Source organism: Thalassophryne amazonica, chromosome 15 (genome assembly GCF_902500255.1).
Source record: "Thalassophryne amazonica chromosome 15, fThaAma1.1, whole genome shotgun sequence".
In the NCBI taxonomy this organism is placed as follows: Eukaryota; Metazoa; Chordata; class Actinopteri; order Batrachoidiformes; family Batrachoididae; genus Thalassophryne; species Thalassophryne amazonica.
In genome coordinates this window covers 8,585,079-8,611,518 of record NC_047117.1, presented here as the reverse complement: position 1 = coordinate 8,611,518, position 26,440 = coordinate 8,585,079, and the positions used below count along the sequence as shown (strand labels likewise).

Here is a 26,440-nt window from a genome sequence, read left to right as displayed (position 1 = left end):
CCTCAAAGTAAAAGATCATGAAATATATGATTGCAAAGACAATCTTGCAAAATAGCACATAAATTAAAGAAAATACATTTTGTATTTTGAGTATGATATTGCACAAGTGTGTGAATTTTAATAGAATTTAAATTAAGACAACAGAGAAACACATATTCACTTATGACAGGGTGAAAGTTTTCATGCTGTTCCAAGTCACTTTTATTGTAGCACATTTAACAACAACAGAAATTGACCCAGGTAAGTCATACAAGTAGATAATACAGCATAACAGAAGCAGAAGGGGCAAAGATTCTAAAATAATTTAAAACTAAATTATATTAAAAAAAATACATAAATTAAGGAAATAAGTAAGTATAATACCAGAATAAAACTGGTTGAAAGAGGAGTGAATTAAAAAAAAAAAAAAAACACCAGAAAGCCTCAGATTGAGCGTATAAGCAGAAAAACAAAAGATGTGTCTTTAAATTTGATTTAAATCAGGCAGTAGTGGGGCAGGATTAATATGAGGTGTAAGACACTCTTTCAGAGCCCGGGGGACCGATTGGGGTTAGGGTTAAGGTTAGTGTGAAGATGATCTTTGTGATCCAGGGACAGATTATGAAGACAGCAGATCTATAATTGTAAAGAAAATCCACTGAGGGCTTTAAAAATGAAAAGTAACATTTTTAAATCAATTCTGTGTTTGAGTGGAAGCTTAAACAACTGAGCCAGAACAGGTTTGTTTGTGGTTCCCGTTAACAGTCTCGTTGCTACATTTTGAACCAACAGTATTCCAGCAACGCTGAACTGTAGTGCAGCAGATAACAGAATATTTACAGAGGAATCCTTCAAATGGTGATACAAGCACCAAATTTGGCAAAAGTACACCTTAAATATTACTCTTAAAAAAAAAAAAACTAAAAAAAAAAAAAAAAACTGACGGGCCATTTGAATTTTCAATAGGCGGCCACATAGGGGTCAATTGAAGAATTACACAGGGGTCAAAATATAAAAATCCTCCAGTCATATTGAAAATTATACCACATTATTTGTCTGATAGGTAGCATGTAGACTGAAAACAAAAGGGGGCACAGAATTGAACCCTGAGGAATGCCACATTTGATGGTGGTAGAGGATGTAGAGCAATTACCTAATTTCACTGAAAACATTCTTTCTTTCACATATTTAGAAAACCAACTTAGAACTGGGCCCCTCAGGCTTATTATGTCCTCTAGTTGTTTTAGCAGGATGTCATCATCGATCATACCAAAAGCTGCACTGATAGCAAGAAAAACTAAAATGGCAGAAGAGCTGGAATCAACTCAGTAAGATTCAACATAGTAACACAATGTACCATAAGAGCTGTCAAACAATTTATTAAGCAGAACAGACATTCAGACAATGGTGAAGCAAATGGAATCAATCAATGTCAAGTAAAACCGTTGAGCATTTCTACGTATAAAAACAATAAATCACAATGCCACAATTATTTTCTGTTTACAAGTATCATGAGAAAGCACCTCTCTCTCATGGTTGAAGTGTGAGATGATCCACTAGATGGCACCATGGTTCCACAAGAACCTCAACAGAATCAATTCAAAATCAGAACCTTGATTCATGCAAAAGTGGTAATAGGAGGCAAAACAAACAAAACTCATCACCACATGGGGGATGTTCTTCAATCCTGATTTTTTTTCCCCCTTTAATATCCCCTTAAATGAGTGTTGGACTTTTTCTTAAAAGAAGAGAAAAATAGAAACAACAACCAAAAGGGTTCGCATGATGACACTTAGCATCAGAATTGCCATGATCGCAGAGGTTGTTGGGTTTAGGTTGGTTTGTGGAAGCACCTCAGCTGTGTAAGGACAATCTTGTGATTGCATCATGGTTAAAAAAAAAACCAAAAAACATTGTTGAGCAGAAGAATGCTCAACACTGCATCCTAGGTGCTACCAAAAATTCTACACACACAAAAAAAAAGAGATGCATGCAAGTATCTGCACCCCAACATAACCAACATTTTGATTTTCTAAAATTTGGCATCAAAAACTGTAAACAGCATGTCTCAATACTTTAAGGATTTGACATTCTTTTGGTCTTTTTGTACAGTTAGTTTCACATATATTGAGACACTGACAACATTTCACATACAGATTCTAAACGCAGACAGAGTGACGTGAGGACGTTGGAGTTGGCAGCAGTTCTGTGAACCTCAGGATACTTTACAATTTTTGTGTTTCGACCGTCGGCGCTTTCCACCTGTGACACAAAGACAAAACACAAAATAGGAGTCAAAATGAGAAAAGGCTGTGACGAAGAAAAATTAACTTGTTTGATGGCGTTTTACTGGTTAAAACACAATTCTAATCCATTTACATTTTTTTGCGAATCTGATTGGTTAATCGTGTGAGATTAATATCGTGTGGACGGCGGTGTTACTCCGCCCCTTGACCACGTTGCTGCACAGGCGTCAACAATGATGCTGTCACCTGAGATCTATGATCCCAACATGCGTGAATTTAATGGATTTAACTGCATTGATAGATGGTTTTACTGTGGATTTATCTCAATGCAACAGACGAGATGGAGAAATCTGTGGGTCTGCTTACAGAATTGCCAGTTTGGCATGACGACGCTGTTGCGACGGTAGGGTGATTCTTAGACTACGGGCACTTATTATGTCCTTTGATCATATTGTATGAAAAACAGAAAAAAGGGGAAATTTCACACTTTTATAGTTATCTTTACAATGAAAGTGTGTTAAGAAATTTGTTCTAGTAGTCTATGATGACTTTTTCACCTTTTTTCAGCATCATTATATGCAAATATTGCCATTTTGTGCTTGTCCCACACCCAGACTTTTGATCTTCAATGATAAAAATGAATGGTAAAGAAACGTTTTTTCTAATGTTTTAAAATATCTCTGAATAAAATATCAGTAAAATAATCAAAACATAATTGGGGTATTCAATGTCATACAACTGTTGTGATTTTTTTTTTAAACAAAATGTAGTTGTCCCACACTATTGCCGTAATTTCCACCACAACACTGTAATGTCCCTTTAAACAGTTTGTATGAAAGATTGTTTGGGTAGTTTCTATGGAGATAAACAGTGACATCAGAGCACATGTATATAGCACCAAATCACAACAAACAGTTGCCCCAAGGTGCTTTATATTGTAAGGCAATGGTGTGGTGGAAATTACAGTTACAAGGCCAATAGTGCCCGTAGTTAAAGAATCACCCGGTAAGCTTTGATGAGCCGACCATATCCTTTCACAACGATTTGCCGACCAAATTACTTACAGAAAAATAAACCGTGCAAACGATGGAATTAGATTACAATGGGAATAACCCTGTTGTGTTGAGTTTTACCTACGACGCATTTGCGAAGCCGGTAAAATGGATATTTGCGACGGTAATCCAGCATGAATGTCCACAAATCAACAGACACAACAGGGATATTCCCTAATTCAACAACAAACATCTAGTGGCACAACTCCAGCCACAGCATTCATGTGTCTTGTCAAGTTTTCCATCTTTAAAAAAAAAAAAAAGGCTAAATATCTCCAAACGCCTGATTGAATTGTTTTTGGTGCGTCAAAAATCTCCTACAACTGCTTGCGCCGTGGTCGCAGGCTTCCATTTTGAAATAAAATTGTTGTGGTAGGAATGTGCTTTCAGGCTTCCGTCCATTGTGCATTCAATGTGCTTCAGGAAAAAAAAAAAAATTTGATGCAAGCACGGAGCGACCGATCCATCGTGATTTCACCCGTCAACTGAATCGACGCACACTGAATGGATCGATACACTCGCATCGCGCACGTTTGTATCTAGATACCGATTCGTACTGCTTAATCTCCTCATCCCTAATACAAATGTAACTTTTAGTAGGGAAACAGACAGAACATCTCATTTTAGAACCACTGAAATTCACACTCAAATATCAACAGGATGTATTTTGTTACAAAATGTTTGCCTTACAAATTTACATGTGTAACACGGTCAATAGACTGTATATGCTGGCGGTAGCATTTTTTTTTCCAAAAAATAGCATTTATGCGGTCTGTCCAAAAAGTAACGGACCTTTTTATTTTTTTCAAAAACTATATGGATTTGAATCACGTGTGATTGCATCAGCCAAGCTTGAACCTTCGTGCGCATGCATGAGTTTTTTCACGCCTGTCGGTTGCGTCATTTGCCTGTGGGCAGTCTTTGAGTGAGCACTGGTCCACCCCCTCGTCGGATTTTTATTGCCAGTGAAATGGCTGAGCGACTGCCGCTTTGCTCCATGAAATTTTTTTCAGAAACTGTTAGAGACAGCCAGTTGGAAATCATTCGAAAGATTCAGATGGATTTCGGTGAAGATTCTGTCGGCGTCACACGGATTAAGGAGTGTTAAAACCTTTTTCAAGATGGCCCACAGCGGCGGAGGGCATGGGGCGCACCGAGCGGCCATCGACAGGCTGGAACGACCAGATCATTTCTAAACTGAATGCTGTGTTGATCCGGGACATCGTGTGACTACCACAGAAATGGCAAGAGAGCTGGACATAGCACTTTTGCGGCACATTCCACTGTTACAGGAGATTTAGTAATGAAAGACGTGCGGAGGATTTCGCGTGTCGGCATGGAGCCGCTCAGGGTGCACAACAAAAAAACACCTGCGTGTTGGAAGTCTCACAGGACATGTTGTGGCATGTCCAGCTGTTACACAATTTCTCGGATACTCACTCAACTGAAAAGCCATCGAAAGCAGTTTGAATCTTCTGAATGGTTTCCAACACGGAGGTGTTTTTTTTGTTGCGCGCCATGAACGGCTCCATGCCGACGCGCGAAATCCTCCGCACGTCTTTCATTACAAAATCTCCTGTAACAGTGGAATGTGCCGCAAAAGTGCTATGTCCAGCTCTCTTGCCATTTCTGTGGTAGTCACACGATGTCCCGGATCAACACAGCGTTCAGTTTAGAAATGATCTGGTCGTTCCAGCCTGTCGATGGCCGCTCGGTGCGCCGCGTGCCCTCCGCTGCTGTGGGCCGTCTTTAAAAAGGTTTTAACACTCCTTAATCCGTGTGACACCGACAGAATCTTCACCGAAATCCATCTGAATCTTTCGAATGGTTTCCAACTGGCTGTCTCTAACAGTTTCTGAAAAACATTTCATGGAGCAAAGCGGCAGTCGCTCAGCCATTTCACTGACAATAAAAATACGACGAGGGGGGTGGACCAGTGCTCACTCAAAGCCTGCTCACAGGCGAATGACGCAACCGACAGGCGTGAAAAAACTCATGCATGCGCACGAAGGTTCAAGCTTGGCTGATGCAATCACACGATTCAAATCCATATAGTTTTTGAAAAAAATAAAAAGGTCCGTTACTTTTTGGACAGACCTCATATCTCACTTTGGAAACAATTTCTCCAAATGTAATTCCCCAAAGAGAAGTGAAGCCAACACTGGTGAAAAAAAAAAAAATCCCAGCACACAGTAACACGCAACAACCATTTTGATGGTGCTGAATTGGAGATGGACTAAAGAGAAGGTTCTAGCGTCATCTTACTTCAGGAAATTCATGAAACATGGATGATCACATTTTTTTTCCTGAATATCTGCTTTTCCGGTTTAGGCTTACCCTCAGTGTCCTGTGTACTGTTTGCAGTCTGCAAAGATTCATCCCTGGACCTCAGGTTGGATAGGTTCTTGCCCAGCCGTTTAGGTGGAGTTATCACATCAGTGTTGTCCTCACTATCATCAATCTGGATTGTTTCTGCAGATAAATACATTTGATCCTCGCTCCTTACTGGACTGTCACCTTTAGCTTTTTTAGAAAATTTCAGCCTCCATTTCTCCCTGAAAGTGTGTTTCTTTTCTACAGGGACTGTAGTGAAGATTTCCTCTGGTTCTTCTGAAGGCAGGGGACTCAGCCGGTCCATCTTCTCACTGATGGCAAGGCGGGGCCTTCCAGGTTCTTCAGGGACATTTGCCAATGGGTATCCCTTCAGAGTTCCTGGCTCATGCAGAGACCCTGTTGGACGTGGTGGAGTGACTCCCAACGCCAAGAAGTATTTGGGGTTGTAGTATTTGTGTGCAGGCACCTGGATGTCAGGACTCCGTGAGTCACCTAAACTAACTTGGAAGCGAGATGTGGTGGCTGGCAGAGGAGGGCGTTTGGGCCCCACTTTGGAACGTAAAGTGGCAGTTGTATTGGTTGGTTGGCTGACACTGAACTCTTTGAAGAGGTCCAGTTTTTCAGAAATGGCGTAAAGCTCACGGAAGTCCCGGTCAAAGAAGTCAACCACTTGGCCCGTCATCACAGTGATCATGTTCCGGTCCATACGAGATGTGCACCAGGAGAAACTAAGAGAGAGACAACAGATTCCAATTCATTAAATTTTTGGTATTTGTCCTTTTTATGTGAATGTAAAACATCTATCCAAACTTCTAGTAAGTACAGTAACCTGCACTGAACAACCAATCATGGACAGATGTGTGTCATCTTGCTTGTATCTGGGCTGCCTGATCGCTGCAGACTAAAGAAATATCCACATCATTTTGAATAAGAAAGTAAAAAAATAAGTTAAAAAAAAAAAAGAAAAATTCTCTCATTCCGTGCATATTGCAATTGCTGCAGTAGTGCCTAACAAATTATTTGCATTCAAATTTGTTAACTTTTATCTAAAGTGTGCTGAGGTTTGTAACCACAGAGACAAATAAACACGAGAGGGGACGTGGAGTTCCTTTCCACGATATTTTCAACCGCCATCTATGTAGAGGCAGTAAGTGTGTGGCCCACCGCTGGACTCACAGCAACACTAAGAGCCAAAACTCAAGTCAATCTATATACATAAAAGGCTACGTCTGTCTGTCTGTCTGTCCGGGATAAACTCCTAAATTATAATATGTAGCCCTAAAAACTATATATATTCTGAATCCTCATGACATGGGGAACAAACTGGTACCATTTTTTTTAAAGTTGAACTGAAAATTACTCCCAAAATAGCCAGCTGTGGGTATGACCAGGCAGATTCAAATTTCCAGCCCTGTATATGTGTTGGCCATCTCTGTTTATTTAATCCCTTCCTTCAGCTACTTTATGTTCTCAACTGTTAAGCCTGACTGTCCTGTACAACCCAGTTTGCCTTCCTGTCTGAATACATTCATTTTATGTTTGTAAAATTGCAATATAAAGACAGTGAAATACACCACTACCTCAATTTTGATTCATTGATATTTATATTTATGGTTACCTACCTTTTGTGTGTAATTTTGTTATAAATTTGATTGCAAAACAAAGTCTGCATGAAGGACTTCAAATGTGTTTGTCTTTTAACCAAGTATTTCCACTTAGTTTGGGGAGTCCACCTCTTATAGTTCTGCTGAACAAACTTTAGCCCATTAACTATTATATTTATAAGACATCAGCAATACAAAAACAAATGTTGGGCAATTGTTTTGATTAAAATGATTGCCATTTGGCTTATGTCTAAAACAGGTTAACCCGGGCAGCGCCGGGTACCCCAGCTAGTACTAGATAAATTTATTGCATATAACCTGCCATCTGATGGCTATAGCGAATACTACAACAATCCAAACCACATTTTCCATCAAGATATCTGACAGAACAAAGATAACATCAGAATAGTGAACCAGCAGAGAAACTATTTTCCACGGGTTTTATAGTATTTAAGTGTAGATGGGTTTAAATTACTTAACTTTTATAGCTGCAATTGTCATTTATGTAACAATAACTGGGATTTTTATAAACGGTTCTCAACTTCATTCTCTGGAGAAAGTCTCACGTGCAATTTTATTTTGAAATAGAATAAGCAACCATCAACAACTATGTTATCTATATATGATAAAACTTGTAAAGGATCAAAAATATAAGAGTACTGGTACGTAGGTAGGTAGATTCCCCATACAACAAATGGGGTACAATATTTAGCAATTAATCTCTTTCCATATTTTGGTGGAGATTAGGAACTCTTTATTGCATTTCTTTTTGGGATGCACTTTGTATATATGGAAAGAGTTAAATTACATAGTAATAGTTATTATTTTTATCCAAATATACAATTTTGATAATTGTAACATTTCATGATTATTTTTGAGAGCCTCTCCTCCAACAATAATAACAGATTCATGTCCAGTCAGAGAAACACTGACTGACAGAACTGACAGCAGGTTAACTTTGTGTCAGCTGCTGTTGATGTTCGATAAAAATATATTTTAAACATAAAATTCTGTTCTATTAACACATAAAAAGATCCACATAACAAGTAGCAACAATTCATAACATCTATGGAGTCGTTTTGAAAAAGAGCAAATAGAGGGTAAATAGGGTAGATTTTTGACGAATGAATGAAAGTCAATCAGTATTTTCAAAATAGATATTTAAGAAAAATGTTTGACAGACACAGCAGAGCTATATTATGAAAAAGAAAATATAATGAAACAAATTAAACTGGAAGTACTCGTAAAGTCAATGGACACACTTAAATCTCACCTGTAAGAGCCACACATGACTTTTTCCCCGTCTACCAGCATGTACTTGTAACACAGAGAACCCGGCAGCCGGCCAAAGGAGAGTCCAAAACCAACGCCCTGCAGGAGCCGGGTGCGAATATTCTACAGCCACAGAGCGTCACCGTCACAACAAGCACAGAAAAACCCAAAGCAAACTATTTACTCTGCATCTAACAACTAATGTAAAACAAAACAAAGGATGACTTCATCCAAATTCTGTTAAATTCTCTTAAATTCACTACTGCTGCCAGAAATATTGTTTAAAAAAAAAAAGAAAAAAGAAAAGAAAAAAGAGCGTGCTGCTACTACGAGAACAAAATCATTAAATACCTAAAGTGTACAAACGAAACGGAGTCAGCAGTGCATTATTTCAAGGACACAATGAGATTGGCTTTTAATAATGTCTTATGAGAAACACATTCTTGTCACCTTCATTATAAAAGGAGCATCAGCCAAAGTTTGGGCTGCGGGATTCTCACTTTTTTTACATTTTACATACTCATCATTTGGGTATAAGTCAGATCACCGAAAGTAAAACTACTGTACCTGTTCTATTCAACTGTTCTCTTTATGGAATTGAAAACCAGTGCACTGTAATCAAAGGATGTGTTTGTGTTAAATGAATCAAAAATAATTAAAAACAAAGTCACCCGTAGATGTTGCGCACCAATCTGCAGCCTTGAGCACATATCCAAGAAGTGCGGCATGCCCTGCTCATCCAATAAGATGTAGATGGGCACGGAGCGACGGCAAGCTGCGTCCATCAGGTCCTGCAGGATCTGGATGTCGGTGAGCATGTCCATCACTATCGCTATCACCTACAAGAGAGCAGTTTCACTAAATTTATTCTGCATTATAAGCAACAGCAATCTGAGACTTATGACATCTGCCAATTTGGATCCAGATCACCTCCAAAATTCAGTGGAGTCTTTCACGGCCTAATATCTATCTGTTGTGACAATTTTGTCAAAATCTGTGCAGTAGTTTTGACGTAATCCTGCTAACACAGACAGACAAATAAATAAATGCCAGTGATTTGATTATGTCCTTGGCGGATGTAATAAACTCAGGATATAATCCAGCATGAACACACAGGGGGAAGTGTTAAGACAGAAACACAGGAAGCGTCACGCACGTGCTGTGGCTGCATTAGGATTCATTTCAGTGAAAAAGTTAAGAGACTTGTAGACAGGCAGCATGAGAGATGCGTCCCACAAACCACCAGGATGCGTGTTGTTGAGTGAACTGCGCTCCTCTAGAGAACAGACCAGGCATTGGTACGCAGATAAATAGAAAACTTAGACAACATTAACTAATTAACACCTTTCACAGCCATGAAAAATATAAACTGAATTTTTAAACCATTTCCGTAATTGAAACAGTAAAATAATTGTTGAAGCTTGAAGGTTTTTACTAAATTGGTTTGAGGTTTCCTCACAATGTTTACGTTTGACTAATTAACTCCTAAGGTTTTGCAGAGCGAATGGCTCCCAAATGCACCAGTCTTGCCTGACCGTGCTGGCTGTGATCGTCCTCATGCTCATCACATACACACCCCATGTGTATGGAAGTAAATCTGTGCCATGAGAGTTTGAAGTTGAATTTCTACAGTTGAATTTGTTTAGCATCAAAATATTCAGCCTCAAAAACTTCAATCTTAAAAAAAATCAACCTAAAAAAAAACAAAAACAAAAATTCAACCTCAAAAAGAAAAAAAAGAAAAAAATTTCAACCTCTAAAAAATAGAAAAGCAGGGAGAAGCAATTGATCCTTGTCTCAATCATCCAATGCCACAGATTTGTTTCCATAAACGTTGGATGATTGAGGCAGGGATCGATTGCTTCTCCCTGCTTTTTTATTCTTTTTTTTTGGTTCAATTTTTTTTAGGTGGAATTTTTTGAGGCTGTTTTTTTTTTTTAGGTTGACTTTTTGAGGTTTAAATTTTTTAGGTTGAATTTTTTTTTAGGTTGAAGTTTTTGAGGCTGAATATTTTTATGCTAAACAAATTCAACCTTAGAAATTCAAGTTTAAACTCTGATTTTGATGCAAAAAAAAAAAAATCAACCTTAAAAATTCAAATTCAAACCCTCATGGCAGATTTACATATATACATGTGGTGTAAAAAACAGCCTTCTGCCTTCTAGTGTGAACTGCAAGAGTTAAAACGAGTCATCTAAACGTGAACAATGAAGCATGCAGGCATGTCCAAACAGCACCGGCAATTCAAAGCACTGCCACATTTTTTCAGACAAAAATGCTTCTATCTTCACCTCTGACACAAAGGAAACATATTCAGTAAGGGATCCTATAGATTCAAGCTGGTGAAAAGAATATTAATTTCAAATATAGCTACAAGGATCAATCATCTGGTCCATGCAGCCTGTGAATACTTTGACTCATTGATGCACATTTCATGAACTGTGGTACTTGGTACTGTAAATCATACTAGCAACAGTAGGTTCCAGCATAAGTCCATACAGAAATGAGACATTAATTTCCAAATTTCTAACACCATGGCATGATCAGAAATTGAACCTTGAGCTTCTGGATTGCCAGTTGAATGACTTACTCACTCAGAAACCTGACCACACATGTGAGAACTGATGAGTTGAGAAATTCTTGTAGGAATGGACTTTTTTAAAGTTTCCAAATGAGTAACATCATGACTCAAGTGGGAATTGAACCCAAAACCACTTGCATGCCAAGCAAACAAATTGCCATCTGAACATCTAAAAATGTTAAGGTCTCTGAATTTTTTCATGACTATACTAAATCCTAAGGATAATGGAGAAACAGTAGATTTGAAAGATGCCCTGGAAAAAAAGTGCTGAATTTAAATGACTTAAATATGGATTTAATTTTCTTATGTTTCTAATGAGAAACAAGAAAATTCTGTAATTTGGACACATACTGATCACAAGCAACCAATGTACATATTTAAGTCTTGGTTTTTTCTTCTTCTTCTTTCTTTTATTTTGGTGAGGAAGACTTGGGATTTGCACATTGGAGAAATATAAACTTGCTCAGGGTTTATGCTGATTATGGGTTTGTCATTCATTCATTCATACACACACATTACAAACACACACACATCAGAGATCTCTGTCCAGAAGAGTGCAGTCCTAGGAACAGTTAAGATAATGCGCAGAACCCTTAAACTCCCAGGACATGAGCTTGAGGAACACACATACAGCCCTCAATGGGAAGGGGGGGGGGGGGGGGGGGGGGTAGATATGGAAAAGCACAGCACCAGCAGTCATAGCGCCCCCATGTGAATAAAGTTCCACGTAATTGTGCTTGAAACCAAAGAATGTTGTACTGATTTTGAGTGTGATATTTTGTTACATATGGAGCACATAAACATCATGGGTCACAACCTGACTGATTCCCTCAATAACTTTTTTGTCTGCATAGACAGCAGATGGTGTACATCACATTTTATAAGAATTCAGTGAATGGACTGACGAGTTTGTTTTACAAGATTTACATATGTTGGAATTTTTGCATAAAAACAAAAATCAGAAGTGGGCATGGCCTAACTTGTTAAATGGGGGAGGGTGAATTTTGGGACGAGGCTGTGAAGTTTCATGTTCCTAAGTCTTTTTCGAAGGAAGAGGAAGAAGAGTGAGAGGATTCCCCTAATAAAAAATAACAGGTTAACATTTGTAAACCAGTAAAAGTACACTGTGATAATGGCAAGCTCCACCGTAGGAATGCAAGAAACAGCACAATTTTAACTATATATATATATATATATATATATATATATATATATATATATATATATATATATATATATATATATATCTTTTATAATCCCCTCTTATATTTCTTATATTAGGCCCCATTAAAAACAAAACAAAAACAAAAACTCATCCTTGACATCTGAAAAAAGTGGTGAGGAGGTGGGATTTTTTTTTCTTTCTTAGAAACAGGTACATACGTCATTTGAAACCAGAAAAACAACACATACAGCACCTACATACCAAGTGAGGAACTGAAAATATTGAATACGGTCAGTGTACTGCACACTAGTAGTGTGATAAACTGTGTGTGAGTGACATGGACGAGCCGGTTCTTGCACCAGCTGTACCGCCATCAATGAAATTTGCCAAAATAATAAAAAAAATAAAATAAAATAAAATAAAATCAAAACTGAAGCCAGGATGGTGGCATGGGGATTGGGCAGGAATGATGAACTATTTATTTTTCTTTTTTTTTTCTTTTTTTTAATGGGGCCTTAGTCTTCCATCTCCTCAACTCAAATGCCTCGGATTTTTTTGTATCACAGAAGATAATTTGGCTTCTCTGTGTACTACAATAATTTTTAAAGAGCTGAGAGTCATATTGATAAGATCATCAATGAATATGGGTGTGTATAAGCAGCACTGGTATAGATTCTGATAAAACCAAATGACACCAACCCCTTAACAACCTGTATCTTCACTGTGGATATTGTGCACAAGAATTCATCATGTCATTGTAAAATGTCACTTTTTCTTTTTTTGCTTTGTTTGCGTGTAATTTGCCTAAAATTCTAATGCCTAAAATTTTTTCCCTGTAAGTAGAGAAATTATGTCATATGCGTCATATTTTACCCCTTTAGTGCCCGCCTTCAAACGAGACTGCGGAGCCCAATTTGGAGTCAAATTAATAGGAAAGGTGACCGAGAAATGTTTCTCCCTTCAAACATGAGCAACATATCCAGAGCAAGTATCGAGTGGACGTTTGTTTCCTGAAAACCAAAGTCATGGAAAATGTGGAACAAGTGTTCCTTTTGCAGACAGAATAGTGCTTTCTTTCCACCCTGAGAGTGGGGGGCAAAAAATGCTGAGCAGAACAACAAGCTGTGGTTCATCCACAGTGGGACCGGCCCTGTCAGGCCGACCGACTGTACGCAATCATCACACAGACAAAACAGAAAGTGAAATGACACGCATTCTGACAAAGACAGAAACCCCAGATACTGCATCTTCAATTACACTATGTAACACAATTTTTGTTCCTGGCTTCTAAGTGTTATATTTCAACTGCTTACGTCTAAAGTCTATGGAAAAATGACTACATTCAGCACAAACTTTGATTTTATTTATTTATTTATTTTTTACGTTCTAGAAAGTTCTAAAGGTTTCTTGAAATTTCTATATAATTCTGGAAACTTCTAGAAAATTCTGGACAGTTCTAGCAGTTCAAGAATATTCTAGAAGATTACTCAGTAGTAGTGAAGGCGAATCGAGAATATTCTTGAAAACAGACAAATTTCAAAATATCACTGTCCTGATCACAGAAGCAAAGTTTCTGTGGAATAACAGCTATTTTCTATTTATTTAAGGCATAACAGGTTAGGAAAACACACTGTGTACCCAGGAACAAAACAAAAATAAAAATTTGTTACATAGTGTTATTCAATCATTTACTGGTTACAGCAGGAAATAGATTCTACTGTTGTCCTGGAACAACACTTTACTAAGCAAACAAACAAACACTTTACTAGTTAAAGTGATAAAATTAAAACACGAGGCCGCAATCTCTGCTGTGTGTAAACTTTACTCTGTAAATAATACAAGAACAACCGGTTGACCAACATGTGTTAACAGAAAGGTGAACTAATTTATCACACAGTCTTTTAAATGCACCCCCACTAACCCCCACCCGCCCCTTTTATATTATTTGTTTACAGACACATGACAAGAAATCCAAAGCAGGACAGCCGGGTCAGTCTGACCTATATCCCTCATATTTAAAGCCAGATTTTAAAAATTTATTCAGAAATAAATGAAAATGAATCAGCTTTGCATAAATAGGATATATTCTTCAAAATGTCCAGAGATTTTAATAAAAAAATGCTTTTCAGATAGTCAAATAAAAAAAAATATTCATACACTATGTTGATGTATTAACTGTAAATCATCACTTTCAATCACAGTCAATTTTTTATTGATAAGTATTACTTGGTAATTATATATAGATAAATGTATAGCTGTACAATATAAAATATTTTATTTAAAAATTTTTAAGGTAGGCCATATTTTAAAAAAAAATATGATGTGATGTCGTATAAGCTCCTTCAATGGGGTAAGCTGGTATAGAAAATGGATGGATGGATGAGATGTTGTCAAAAGGGCGAGTCGACTATGAACTTATTCCACTGCATTTTGGGCAACGTTAAAGAGGGTGAGACAAAACATTTTTATAAAGAGCTGGATTTTTATGAACCTTGTTGCAAAGTATGATTCAAGGCTGAGCAACGTAATGAAAAAAGTGACTCATTTCCCCTCCCAATGTTATAACTACAATTTGCTGTCTAAAAAATAAATAAATAAATAAATAAAAATCACATATGACAAAAACCTGAAGTTGAAATATATTGTTTTGTATAACCAGGTTGAACTGACCAGTTTAGCTTAGAGTGGTACAAGTGACTTTTCAGCTACAAATAAACTGAGAATTTGCTTTTTATCTGTTGAGTTGTAAAAGTTCTTTTGAGAAACTTTTAAATGTTACTTTATGACCAGTTTTACTCTTGTTCAAACTGCTGTAGACCCAAGAGCCAAAAGAGCATAACACACTGATAACGCAAGCTGCAGAGACGACATTTCATAACTTGGTTATAAAGTAATAAAAAAATACAGAAATCCAGAAAGTTAGCTAAGTCCAGCTTATTTGAAAGTGTTGACCTTTTTTGTTTATGAAGATGAGTTAACACTCTATTGAGCTTTTAAAGACAGTGTGATTTAAACAATGCGGACTAAAAAACTTGTTCAAAGGCACCTCAGAAGGCAATATTTAGTTACCCTTCAAATTACATAATTTGAAGTAACAAAATGAACATATACTTAATGAGAACATGCATTCAAAAAACCTCCAACATTAAAAGTTGTTACACTCGCCTGAGGTGGTTTTTCAGGCAATTTGAAAAAGCCTTATTTTGCAGAAGTGCAATGGAAACAACTTTTCCTTTATTACAGGTAAAATGACGTACAGAAAGTGTCACATGACATTTTAAAATATACGGCATGGCAAGTGTGAATGGAGGAAGAGACAGACTGTGTTAAAAATAAGAGATGACCTTATGGCAACAAGATTGAATCAATCAATCAATCAATTTTTTTTATAGTTAGCAGGACTTGTCAATCCTTGACTATAGCCATAATAATTGGAATTACAGTTCTAAGAGACTCACTACAGTACACTAATATACACATTTTCAAAGGCATCTGCTTCAGAAACAAAATGTGCTATTTACTATGGATTTTGGCCTGCTGAATTTAAATATGACAATAAAATGGCTGATTGGCTACTGTTCCCAAGATATTTAAGTTGGTACATTTTCCGATCCGTCTACATAACTGTATTGTTTTGATTGAAGGGTTTTCATGATAAATCAAAAATATAGGTCATTTCATGTGTCTCTGATTGTTTCTATAATAATATTTCACCTGTTCTCTTTAAATACTTTAACAATCAGCAAAAGTGTTGTTGTATGTGTTAACCCTTAGTGGCACAGTTGTAGCAAATCTTAAAAGAGAGCCAATCAACAACTTCAAACATCATATTCATCCTCAGTGGCACAAAACTAGTAAAAGTTTCACTATATTTATTTCATAAACATTTTGGCTGTAGTCCAATGTTCCAGGTATCACTGAGGGACAAAAATCACCAATCACATGACACCACTCAATGGAAATGCTGTCATTTTAAAACTCATTTTTAAATTGACAGTCTGAAAATATCTCTTAACTTTTGCACAAAATCTGTAACGGAAACATAGCTACTGTCCAAGCATCCCCAAAGTATTTATTATTTTTAATTTAGGGAATCAAACCTACAACAAGGTTTCTGGTATTAAAACTTGTGTGACGGCCCAAGGTTATTAAAAATTCTGATCAGACATGTAAAGTTACGGGTGCAGTTCTCCGATGGTCACTTGGCGCACTGGACTCAATTCCCTCCAGAGTTTGAGTGGACCAGTAAATCAGCTCTTAGAAAGTTTGGAGATAAGGTGCCACTTTTGAAAAGAAAATGCAAATTGTAGTATATTGGAATGACAATCTTGTATGGGAAAGATAAAAAAAAACACACACACACATTATATATATATATATATATATATATATATATATATATAAATAAAACAAACAAAAACAACCAAAAAATATGTTTCTGAAGTCAGGAGAGCTGATACAAAAACCACAAAAAAAGCAGCTTTAGTGAGAACTCTGAAGGAAATTAATTTACAGGAAGAGTGATTCTGAGGAAAATCCTGGGCTCGTTGTTCACGTGTTCCTGCTGTGCGACCCAGTTTTATAGAAATGAGGCAGTTGCTGGAAAGTCCGGTCACAGAGTGAATGTGAAGGGGTGGAATAAATGAGTCACCGGCAGGCTCACAGTAAACTTTATGATGGGACAGCTCAAAGAAACAAACCATTCCAAAGTGGAATGTTAACACAGGGCCAGGGCGAGCAAACACGCATCTGCACGCTCAGGACGCCGCGTCCACACTGAAGCTGCACAGTAGCCAAACCTGTCCTCCTGGACGGCGACGCTATGTCGCGAACTTCAAAGCCTTATCACACCTTTGGCACACAGCATGTGAGAGTGTGACAGATCCGCTGGAAATGCCTTGTTTGGTTTAGGAGACGGAGCGGAGCCTGGGTAGAGCATGCTGCAGAAACTGCACCAGTTTTTGTGTCTACATCAATTAAATATACTCTCTAGTTACACATGTTCTTTGGTGCCTTTGTTTAAATTCATTTTTCCCTGAGAATTTGTTTCAGGGCCTGGTGGCACTCCACCAGACTCCCACCCACACCACCACCACCACTCCCGAATCGCAAGGTTCACTGCATGAAAAAATGTGAGTCGCTCAAAAACGCAAGAGCTAAAATTAACAGGGCTATTCCACAGAGCACCGTTCCATCCTGCTTAATCCCAAATAACAAATCGGGACACATTTTGAAGGATCACAGCAACTTCTTTGATCCATCTTTTTCCAATCTTGTACAAACTTTGTACACGTAGTAGTTATCGCCATCATCAGCACCAGATTTGAAATTTCTGAACTGTTCAAAAATTTCAGCCGGATTCGGGGTATTTGCAGTCTTAACACATTCAATCATGTTTAAACGGGATATTCATAGTGACTACACCCTGAAACTTCTTTGATCAAGTTCCACTGGGGTAAAAATTTGAAGCTGAAGCAGTGTTTGTTGCCATTTTTGATCATGTCTAGCAGAGGGTGCAGCTTCTTTCTTTCATTTTTGAGGGGGTTGCCAGGTCTGCACTTTATAAGCCAGCGCCAGATAGTCCCCAGGTCTGATATTTATAAGCCAGCCTGTTAGGAGGCAACTCGGATAAAGCCGTTTCATCTGCATTTAGCACTTTTTGTATATTATGGGTGATCGTAGTAGAACAGCACCCTGTGGCACAGAGGTGTAAGTGATGTGCTCAATATTTATGTACTGTATTTTCCAGAATATAAGTCACTGTATTTTTTTGTACTAGTTTTGGAGGTACTGTGAGTTATACTGTGGTGCAACTTATACGAGTATAATGAAAAATCACATATTCTCACTCATCTTCAACCACAGTTCACAGTTCGCGTTTTGAGTGTTAAAGGACAAGTTAGGACATGCCCAGCTCTCCACAATTTCTCTGATACTTACTGGACTGGTAAGCATTGAAAGCTGAGATAGGCATGTCCAAACTTGTCCTCTGACACGCCGAAACGGAGGTGTTCCTTTGTCTCGCTTCCACAGCGAACCGGTCCTGACACGCGAAGCCTCTGCGCGGCTTTCCATGACAAAATCTCTTGTTAAAAGTGAAATCTGACGGAAAATGGCTGATGTTCAGCTCTTGTGATAACCAGAGAAAGAGCACACAGAGCGATCCGTTTAGAAATGATCCGGTGGTTTGTGCCTCGTCGTCGCAGCTCGGAGCGCGGCGCGCCGACCGTCCTTAAAGCTGTCCTTAAAGCTGTAGTAACAGTCCTTATTCTCTGTGAAGCCCGTAAAATTTTCACCGAAAGCCAGATAAATTTTTCAAATGGTTTCCAGGTGCCAATCTCTAACAGCTTCTGAAAAAATTCTGATGGAAAAAAAGTCCTTTTCATTCTGCCATTTCCAGACAATGAAAATCCGACGAGGGGGCGGGACCACTCCTTCCCAAGGTGTGCTCACAGGCGAATGACGTCACCGACAGGCGTGGAAAAACTCACGCATGCGCACGAGGGTTCAAGCATGTCTGACGTAAAAACATATGAATGAAATCCATATAGTTTTTGAAAAAAATAAAAAGGACCTATACTTTATTGACAGACCTTGTATACATATATATATATATATATATATATATATATATATATATATATATATATGCTTGTTAGATTAATAATAATGAAAAAACGTCAACAATTGCAGGTTAACACCATGCACACTCTGCGTGTCGTTTCTTTTTGGGAGCACGTATTGGTGATGCTGACTGACACGTGTGCTCTTGTGGTCACAATGTTTTTATGGATGTTGGCAAACAAGCTTCAGAATGATTTTGATCAAACTTGCATTGGACCTCGGGACGGGAAGAAGTGATTTGATTTAGGTTGGGGTCGGTCAACGATTGAGCTCAATATAAAATTATCGAGCCTGTTTTTATATAAGGAAAATGGCAAGTTTTAAGGAAATGACTTCACATATTTGACTGTTAGTACATCTGACCGTTTAAAATCCTATGTGACATTTTGCTTACATTCCTGATACTTTGAAATGTGTTTGTGGCACCATGGTGCACTCTGAGCACTTTTGATCTAGTTTGTTCTGCAGGATTCTATTTGTGAATGTGTTTGACTTAAGAGGAACTATTTTCCATTAAGATGGCATCGTTTCAAAGATGAATTTCCAAACTTTCTTTATAGCATTTCAGAAAAAAAAAAAAAAAAACTCTCAACCTTAAACTATTTAAGATAAAAATAACTTGCAAGGTTGCTAGACAGCTGGGATATCAAGTTTTGAGCCTTTTTCTAACACTGGAAATGCACAGGCCTTTCCAGAAGTGGTGGCCACATGTGGGTGTGAAAAAAGTAACAATAATATTATAAGCTTATCCCAATTTGAACACTGCTTGGAACAGAGCTGTTGTTATGGGAAAATTGTGAACTGGTGCAAAGTGGAATTTGATATATACAAGTTTTGAAAAGGACTGCCATTTCTGGAAACATTTCCAGACTGTTGCTCAAAACCTTTCTCAGGTGCCCAAAATGTTGCTTTTTTTTTTTTTTTAACTTTAAAGGTTTAGGTGTAGGGTTAAGACTGTAGGAAGGGGTAGGTTAAGTCAGAATTGTTGTAAAATAAAAATCTGAAAACCTCTGGACCATAACTCTGATATGGCCCAGTTCCCAAAAGTTGAGATTCACAAAATGCGAGAGAACAAAAACATCCAAAATTGGGGATTATTGAGAGGTGCATGCATGAAAATAACTCACGTAAAAAACAGCATTGAAATACAATTCTATGGTAACGGAATTACAATGATCGTAAAATCTCACATTAAGAAATCTGCTCTGATTTTTATTTAGCTACAGTAGAATTACACAATCAGACATTCACTGATAAACATAAATGTGAATGTTGTAAATTAGTTAATGGGCCAAGCAGGTTTACGGTACCACTTAAGGGGACAAAACGGCACTTAGAATCCAGCCCCAGTGTACCATGGCCTACACAAACATGTATGATAGTTATAGCCAGGTAGGGGTCACTGATGAATTACACAGACATCAAAATTAAAAAATGCTCCACTCATGTTGAAAAAAGCTACCAAATTATTTGTCTGATCATAACAATTCCAAAAAGGTATAGTTTGGACTATCTATAATTGAATTCTATGGAATTATGGGGTAAAAACAGTAAAAATCAATCAATCAATCAATCAATTTTTTTTATATAGCGCCAAATCACAACAAACAGTTGCCCCAAGGCGCTTTATATTGTAAGGCAAGGCCATACAATAATTATGTAAAACCCCAACGGTCAAAACGACCCCCTGTGAGCAAGCACTTGGCTACAGTGGGAAGGAAAAACTCCCTTTTAACAGGAAGAAACCTCCAGCAGAACCAGGCTCAGGGAGGGGCAGTCTTCTGCTGGGACTGGTTGGGGCTGAGGGAGAGAACCAGGAAAAAGACATGCTGTGGAGGGGAGCAGAGATCGATCACTAATGATTAAATGCAGAGTGGTGCATACAGAGCAAAAAGAGAAAGAAACAGTGCATCATGGGAACCCCCCAGCAGTCTACGTCTATAGCAGCATAACTAAGGGATGGTTCAGGGTCACCTGATCCAGCCCTAACTATAAGCTTTAGCAAAAAGGAAAGTTTTAAGCCTAATCTTAAAAGTAGAGAGGGTGTCTGTCTCCCTGATCTGAATTGGGAGCTGGTTCCACAGGAGAGGAGCCTGAAAGCTGAAGGCTCTGCCTCCCATTCTACTCTTACAAACCCTAGGAACTACAAGTAAGCCTGCAGTCTGAGAGCGAAGCGCTCTATTGGGGTGATATGGTACTACGAGGTCCCTAAGATAAGATGGGACCTGATTATTCAAAACCTTATAAGTAAGAAGAAGAATTTTAAATTCTATTCTAGAATTAACAGGAAGCCAATGAAGAGAGGCCAATATAGGTGAGATATGCTCTCTCCTTCTAGTCCCCGTCAGTACTCTAGCTGCAGCATTTTGAATTAACTGAAGGCTTTTTAGGGAACTTTTAGGACAACCTGATAATAATGAATTACAATAGTCCAGCCTAGAGGAAATAAATGCATGAATTAGTTTTTCAGCATCACTCTGAGACAAGACCTTTCTGATTTTAGAGATATTGCGTAAATGCAAAAAAGCAGTCCTACATATTTGTTTAATATGCGCTTTGAATGACATATCCTGATCAAAAATGACTCCAAGATTTCTCACAGTATTACTAGAGGTCAGGGTAATGCCATCCAGAGTAAGGATCTGGTTAGACACCATGTTTCTAAGATTTGTGGGGCCAAGTACAATAACTTCAGTTTTATCTGAGTTTAAAAGCAGGAAATTAGAGGTCATCCATGTCTTTATGTCTGTAAGACAATCCTGCAGTTTAGCTAATTGGTGTGTGTCCTCTGGCTTCATGGATAGATAAAGCTGGGTATCATCTGCGTAACAATGAAAATTTAAGCAATACCGTCTAATAATACTGCCTAAGGGAAGCATATATAAAGTGAATAAAATTGGTCCTAGCACAGAACCTTGTGGAACTCCATAATTAACTTTAGTCTGTGAAGAAGATTCCCCATTTACATGAACAAATTGTAATCTATTAGACAAATATGATTCAAACCACCGCAGCGCAGTGCCTTTAATACCTATGGCATGCTCTAATCTCTGTAATAAAATTTTATGGTCAACAGTATCAAAAGCAGCACTGAGGTCTAACAGAACAAGCACAGAGATGAGTCCACTGTCCAAGGCCATAAGAAGATCATTTGTAACCTTCACTAATGCTGTTTCTGTACTATGATGAATTCTAAAACCTGACTGAAACTCTTCAAATAGACCATTCCTCTGCAGATGATCAGTTAGCTGTTTTACAACTACCCTTTCAAGAATTTTTGAGAGAAAAGGAAGGTTGGAGATTGGCCTATAATTAGCTAAGATAGCTGGGTCAAGTGATGGCTTTTTAAGTAATGGTTTAATTACTGCCACCTTAAAAGCCTGTGGTACATAGCCAACTAACAAAGATAGATTGATCATATTTAAGATCGAAGCATTAAATAATGGTAGGGCTTCCTTGAGCAGCCTGGTAGGAATGGGGTCTAATAAACATGTTGATGGTTTGGATGAAGTAACTAATGAAAATAACTCAGACAGAACAATCGGAGAGAAAGAGTCTAACCAAATACCGGCATCACTGAAAGCAGCCAAAGATAACGATACGTCTTTGGGATGGTTATGAGTAATTTTTTCTCTAATAGTTAAAATTTTGTTAGCAAAGAAAGTCATGAAGTCATTACTAGTTAAAGTTAATGGAATACTCAGCTCAATAGAGCTCTGACTCTTTGTCAGCCTGGCTACAGTGCTGAAAAGAAACCTGGGGTTGTTCTTATTTTCTTCAATTAGTGATGAGTAGAAAGATGTCCTAGCTTTACGGAGGGCTTTTTTATAGAGCAACAGACTCTTTTTCCAGGCTAAGTGAAGATCTTCTAAATTAGTGAGACGCCATTTCCTCTCCAACTTACGGGTTATCTGCTTTAAGCTACGAGTTTGTGAGTTATACCACGGAGTCAGACACTTCTGATTTAAAGCTCTCTTTTTCAGAGGAGCTACAGCATCCAAAGTTGTCTTCAATGAGGATGTAAAACTATTGACGAGATACTCTATCTCCCTTACAGAGTTTAGGTAGCTACTCTGCACTGTGTTGTTATATGGCATTAGAGAACATAAAGAAGGAATCATATCCTTAAACCTAGTTACAGCGCTTTCTGAAAGACTTCTAGTGTAATGAAACTTATTCCCTACTGCTGGGTAGTCCATCAGAGTAAATGTAAATGTTATTAAGAAATGATCAGACAGAAGGGAGTTTTCAGGGAATACTGTTAAGTCTTCTATTTCCATACCATAAGTCAGAACAAGATCTAAGATATGATTAAAGTGGTGGGTGGACTCATTTACTTTTTGAGCAAAGCCAATAGAGTCTAATAATAGATTAAATGCAGTGTTGAGGCTGTCATTCTCAGCATCTGTGTGGATGTTAAAATCGCCCACTATAATTATCTTATCTGAGCTAAGCACTAAGTCAGACAAAAGGTCTGAAAATTCACAGAGAAACTCACAGTAACGACCAGGTGGACGATAGATAATAACAAATAAAACTGGTTTTTGGGACTTCCAATTTGGATGGACAAGACTAAGAGACAAGCTTTCAAATGAATTAAAGCTCTGTCTGGGTTTTTGATTAATTAATAAGCTGGAATGGAAGATTGCTGCTAATCCTCCGCCCCGGCCCGTGCTACGAGCATTCTGACAGTTAGTGTGACTCGGGGGTGTTGACTCATTTAAACTAACATATTCATCCTGCTGTAACCAGGTTTCTGTTAGGCAGAATAAATCAATATGTTGATCAATTATTATATAATTTACCAACAGGGACTTAGAAGAGAGACCTAATGTTTAATAGACCACATTTAACTGTTTTAGTCTGTGGTGCAGTTGAAGGTGCTATATTATTTTTTCTTTTTGAATTTTTATGATTAAATAGATTTTTGCTGGTTATTGGTAGTCTGGGAGCAGGCACCGTCTCTACGGGGATGGGGTAATGAGGGGATGGCAGGGGGAGAGAAGCTGCAGAGAGGTGTGTAAGACTACAACTCTGCTTCCTGGTCCCAACCCTGGATAGTCACGGTTTGGAGGATTTAAGAAAATTGGCCAGATTTCTAGAAATGAGAGCTGCTCCATCCAAAGTGGGATGGATGCCGTCTCTCCTAACAAGACCAGGTTTTCCCCAGAAGCTTTGCCAATTATCTATGAAGCCCACCTCATTTTTTGGACACCACTCAGACAGCCAGCAATTCAAGGAGAACATGCGGCTAAACATGTCACTCCCGGTCCGATTGGGGAGGGGCCCAGAGAAAACTAGAGTCCGACATTGTTTTTGCAAAGTTACACACCGATTTAATGTTAATTTTAGTGACCTCCGATTGGCGTAACCGGGTGTCATTACTGCCGACGTGAATTACAATCTTACCAAATTTACGCTTAGCCTTAGCCAGCAGTTTCAAATTTCCTTCAATGTCGCCTGCTCTGGCCCCCGGAAGACAATTGACTATGGTTGCTGGTGTCGCTAACTTCACATTTCTCAAAACAGAGTCGCCAATAACCAGAGTTTGATCCTCGGCGGGTGTGTCGTCGAGTGGGGAAAAATGGTTAGAGATGTGAACGGGTTGACGGTGTACACGGGGCTTCTGTTTAGGGCTACGCTTCCTCCTCACAGTCACCCAGTCAGCCTGCTTTCCCGGCTGCTCGGGATCTGCCAGGGGGGAACTAACGGCGGTTAAGCTACCTTGGTCTGCACCGACTACAGGGGCCTGGCTAACTGTAGAATTTTCCACGGTGCGGAGCCGAGTCTCCAATTCGCCCAGCCTGGCCTCCAAAGCTACGAATAAGCTACACTTATTACAAGTACCGTTACTGCTAAAGGAGGCCGAGGAATAACTAAACATTTCACACCCAGAGCAGAAAAGTGCGGGAGAGACAGGAGAAGCCGCCATGCTAAATCGGCTAAGAGCTAGTAGCTACGCTAAGCTAGCGGATTCCTAAAAACACGCAAAGTGAATAATGTGTAAATAATTTATAGGTGATTCAGCAGAAGGAGTGCTTTAGTTAAGGCACGTAAAGATTACACTGGGAAACAAATCGTAATCTAGATAACTAGATCAATCTAACTGCGCAGAGTAAACAGCTAACAGATACAGAAAAACACCGCTGTGCTCCGGAACAGGAAGTGATACAATACCGCAGTGAGAGCCAACCACCAGTAGAGGCCTAAACAGGCGCCTCTCAGCTGAACGCCAGAGAAAGGCAGCCGCGACTTCTTCCACGACTCGGGCCAGTCTATGATCATCACCGCCACTCCACTGCAGTCCGGTCTGTCAGCCCCGAACCGCACAGCACCCAGCCAAAGAATCACCACGGCGACGGAGTGTCGCACAGCCTGCCGTCAAACATACAGCTGGTGAAACTGATGACAAAGGTCAGTTTCAGTTTGTACAGAGGTCAAAAGTTAAAGTTGCTCCAATTTTGGTAAAAAGTGATGCAAATTATTGGATGCGTTAATAGTGTTTTTAAAAAGAAATAGTTTTCACCATTTGTTATGCTTAGTTGTAACATATGTCACATGTCATAGAATCCAATGTACATTGACCTTATTTGACCTTTACTTTGGAGACCAAACGTTCAACCCAGTCAAAACTATTCTATTTATTAATCTTTTGATTTCAACCAAGAATTTGCATTATTTTTTTGCTGAAATTGGACCAACTTTAACTTTTTATCTCCTATTACAAACAGAAGCTGACCTTTGTCACCATGTTTGCTGTTTTTACCCCATAACTCCAGAACATTCAGTCATAGATAGTCCAAACTACACGTTTTGGAATCGTTATGATCAGACAAATAATGTGGTAGATTTTTCAACATGACTGGAGCATGTTTTAATTTTGACCCCTGTTGACCCGGCTATGAGTACCCCCTTGGGGTGGCGATCATACATGTTTTGGGGCAGGTTAAGGTGCACCGAGGCTGGATTCTGAGTGTTGTGGTCTAAATCATGTTTGTCTGTCTGATCACCCTAAAGAAGTGAAGAGTCACCTTGTTGGCCTCCTGGATGAGTTTCCGCACCACCTCTTTGATATGGGGCCCGTTGTCTTTGGGCGGGTGCGTGTGCACGGACACGCGGGTCACCCCTTTGAACATGCTGCCGCCGGTCCAGCCCAAGTCCAGCGGCGGGACCTCGGTGTCCGACATCTGGGGCCAGTAGGTGGAATGGACCCCCGAGTCGCTGCTGGCGGCCCCCCGCGGGGCCGCGGACCCTCCGTCGCTGGACTCGTACCGTTTGAAGGTTCCGTTCAGGAGTTTGACCTCCCTGGCCGATAGAAAATCCTTCATGTTGTCCTCCTTGAGGCGCGTTTTGAAGGCTCCGTCTCCGCTCCGGAGCAGCTGCTCGATGGCGAGCCGCTGCCCCTCGCTGTAGTAAAACTCCGGCTTGGACTCCGGTACCGAGGTTCCGATTCGGCCGTCTTCCATGCACATGAGCTGGGACTCAGCCATGGCTGCAACCCGGAGCTCACCTGTGTGGCCCAGGAACAGGTAAAAGACGGAGCTGGCAACTTTTCCTACCTGAGGGGGCGGAGACAACACGTG

The 26,440-nt window shown here is 39.0% G+C and overlaps 1 protein-coding gene across 1 annotated transcript; it reads right to left on the bottom strand.

The window, feature by feature from the left end:
• Positions 1-1,342: 1,342 nt before the first annotated feature.
• fam83fb (family with sequence similarity 83 member Fb) lies at positions 1,343-26,440 on the bottom strand. The gene is made up of 5 exons (XM_034188891.1): positions 25,889-26,440; positions 9,159-9,326; positions 8,489-8,610; positions 5,615-6,339; positions 1,343-2,241 (listed from the first exon to the last, which is right to left on the bottom strand). Exons 1-5 carry the CDS (start codon positions 26,345-26,347, stop codon positions 2,195-2,197), a joined length of 1,521 nt encoding a protein of 506 aa, XP_034044782.1. The 5' UTR covers positions 26,348-26,440; the 3' UTR covers positions 1,343-2,194.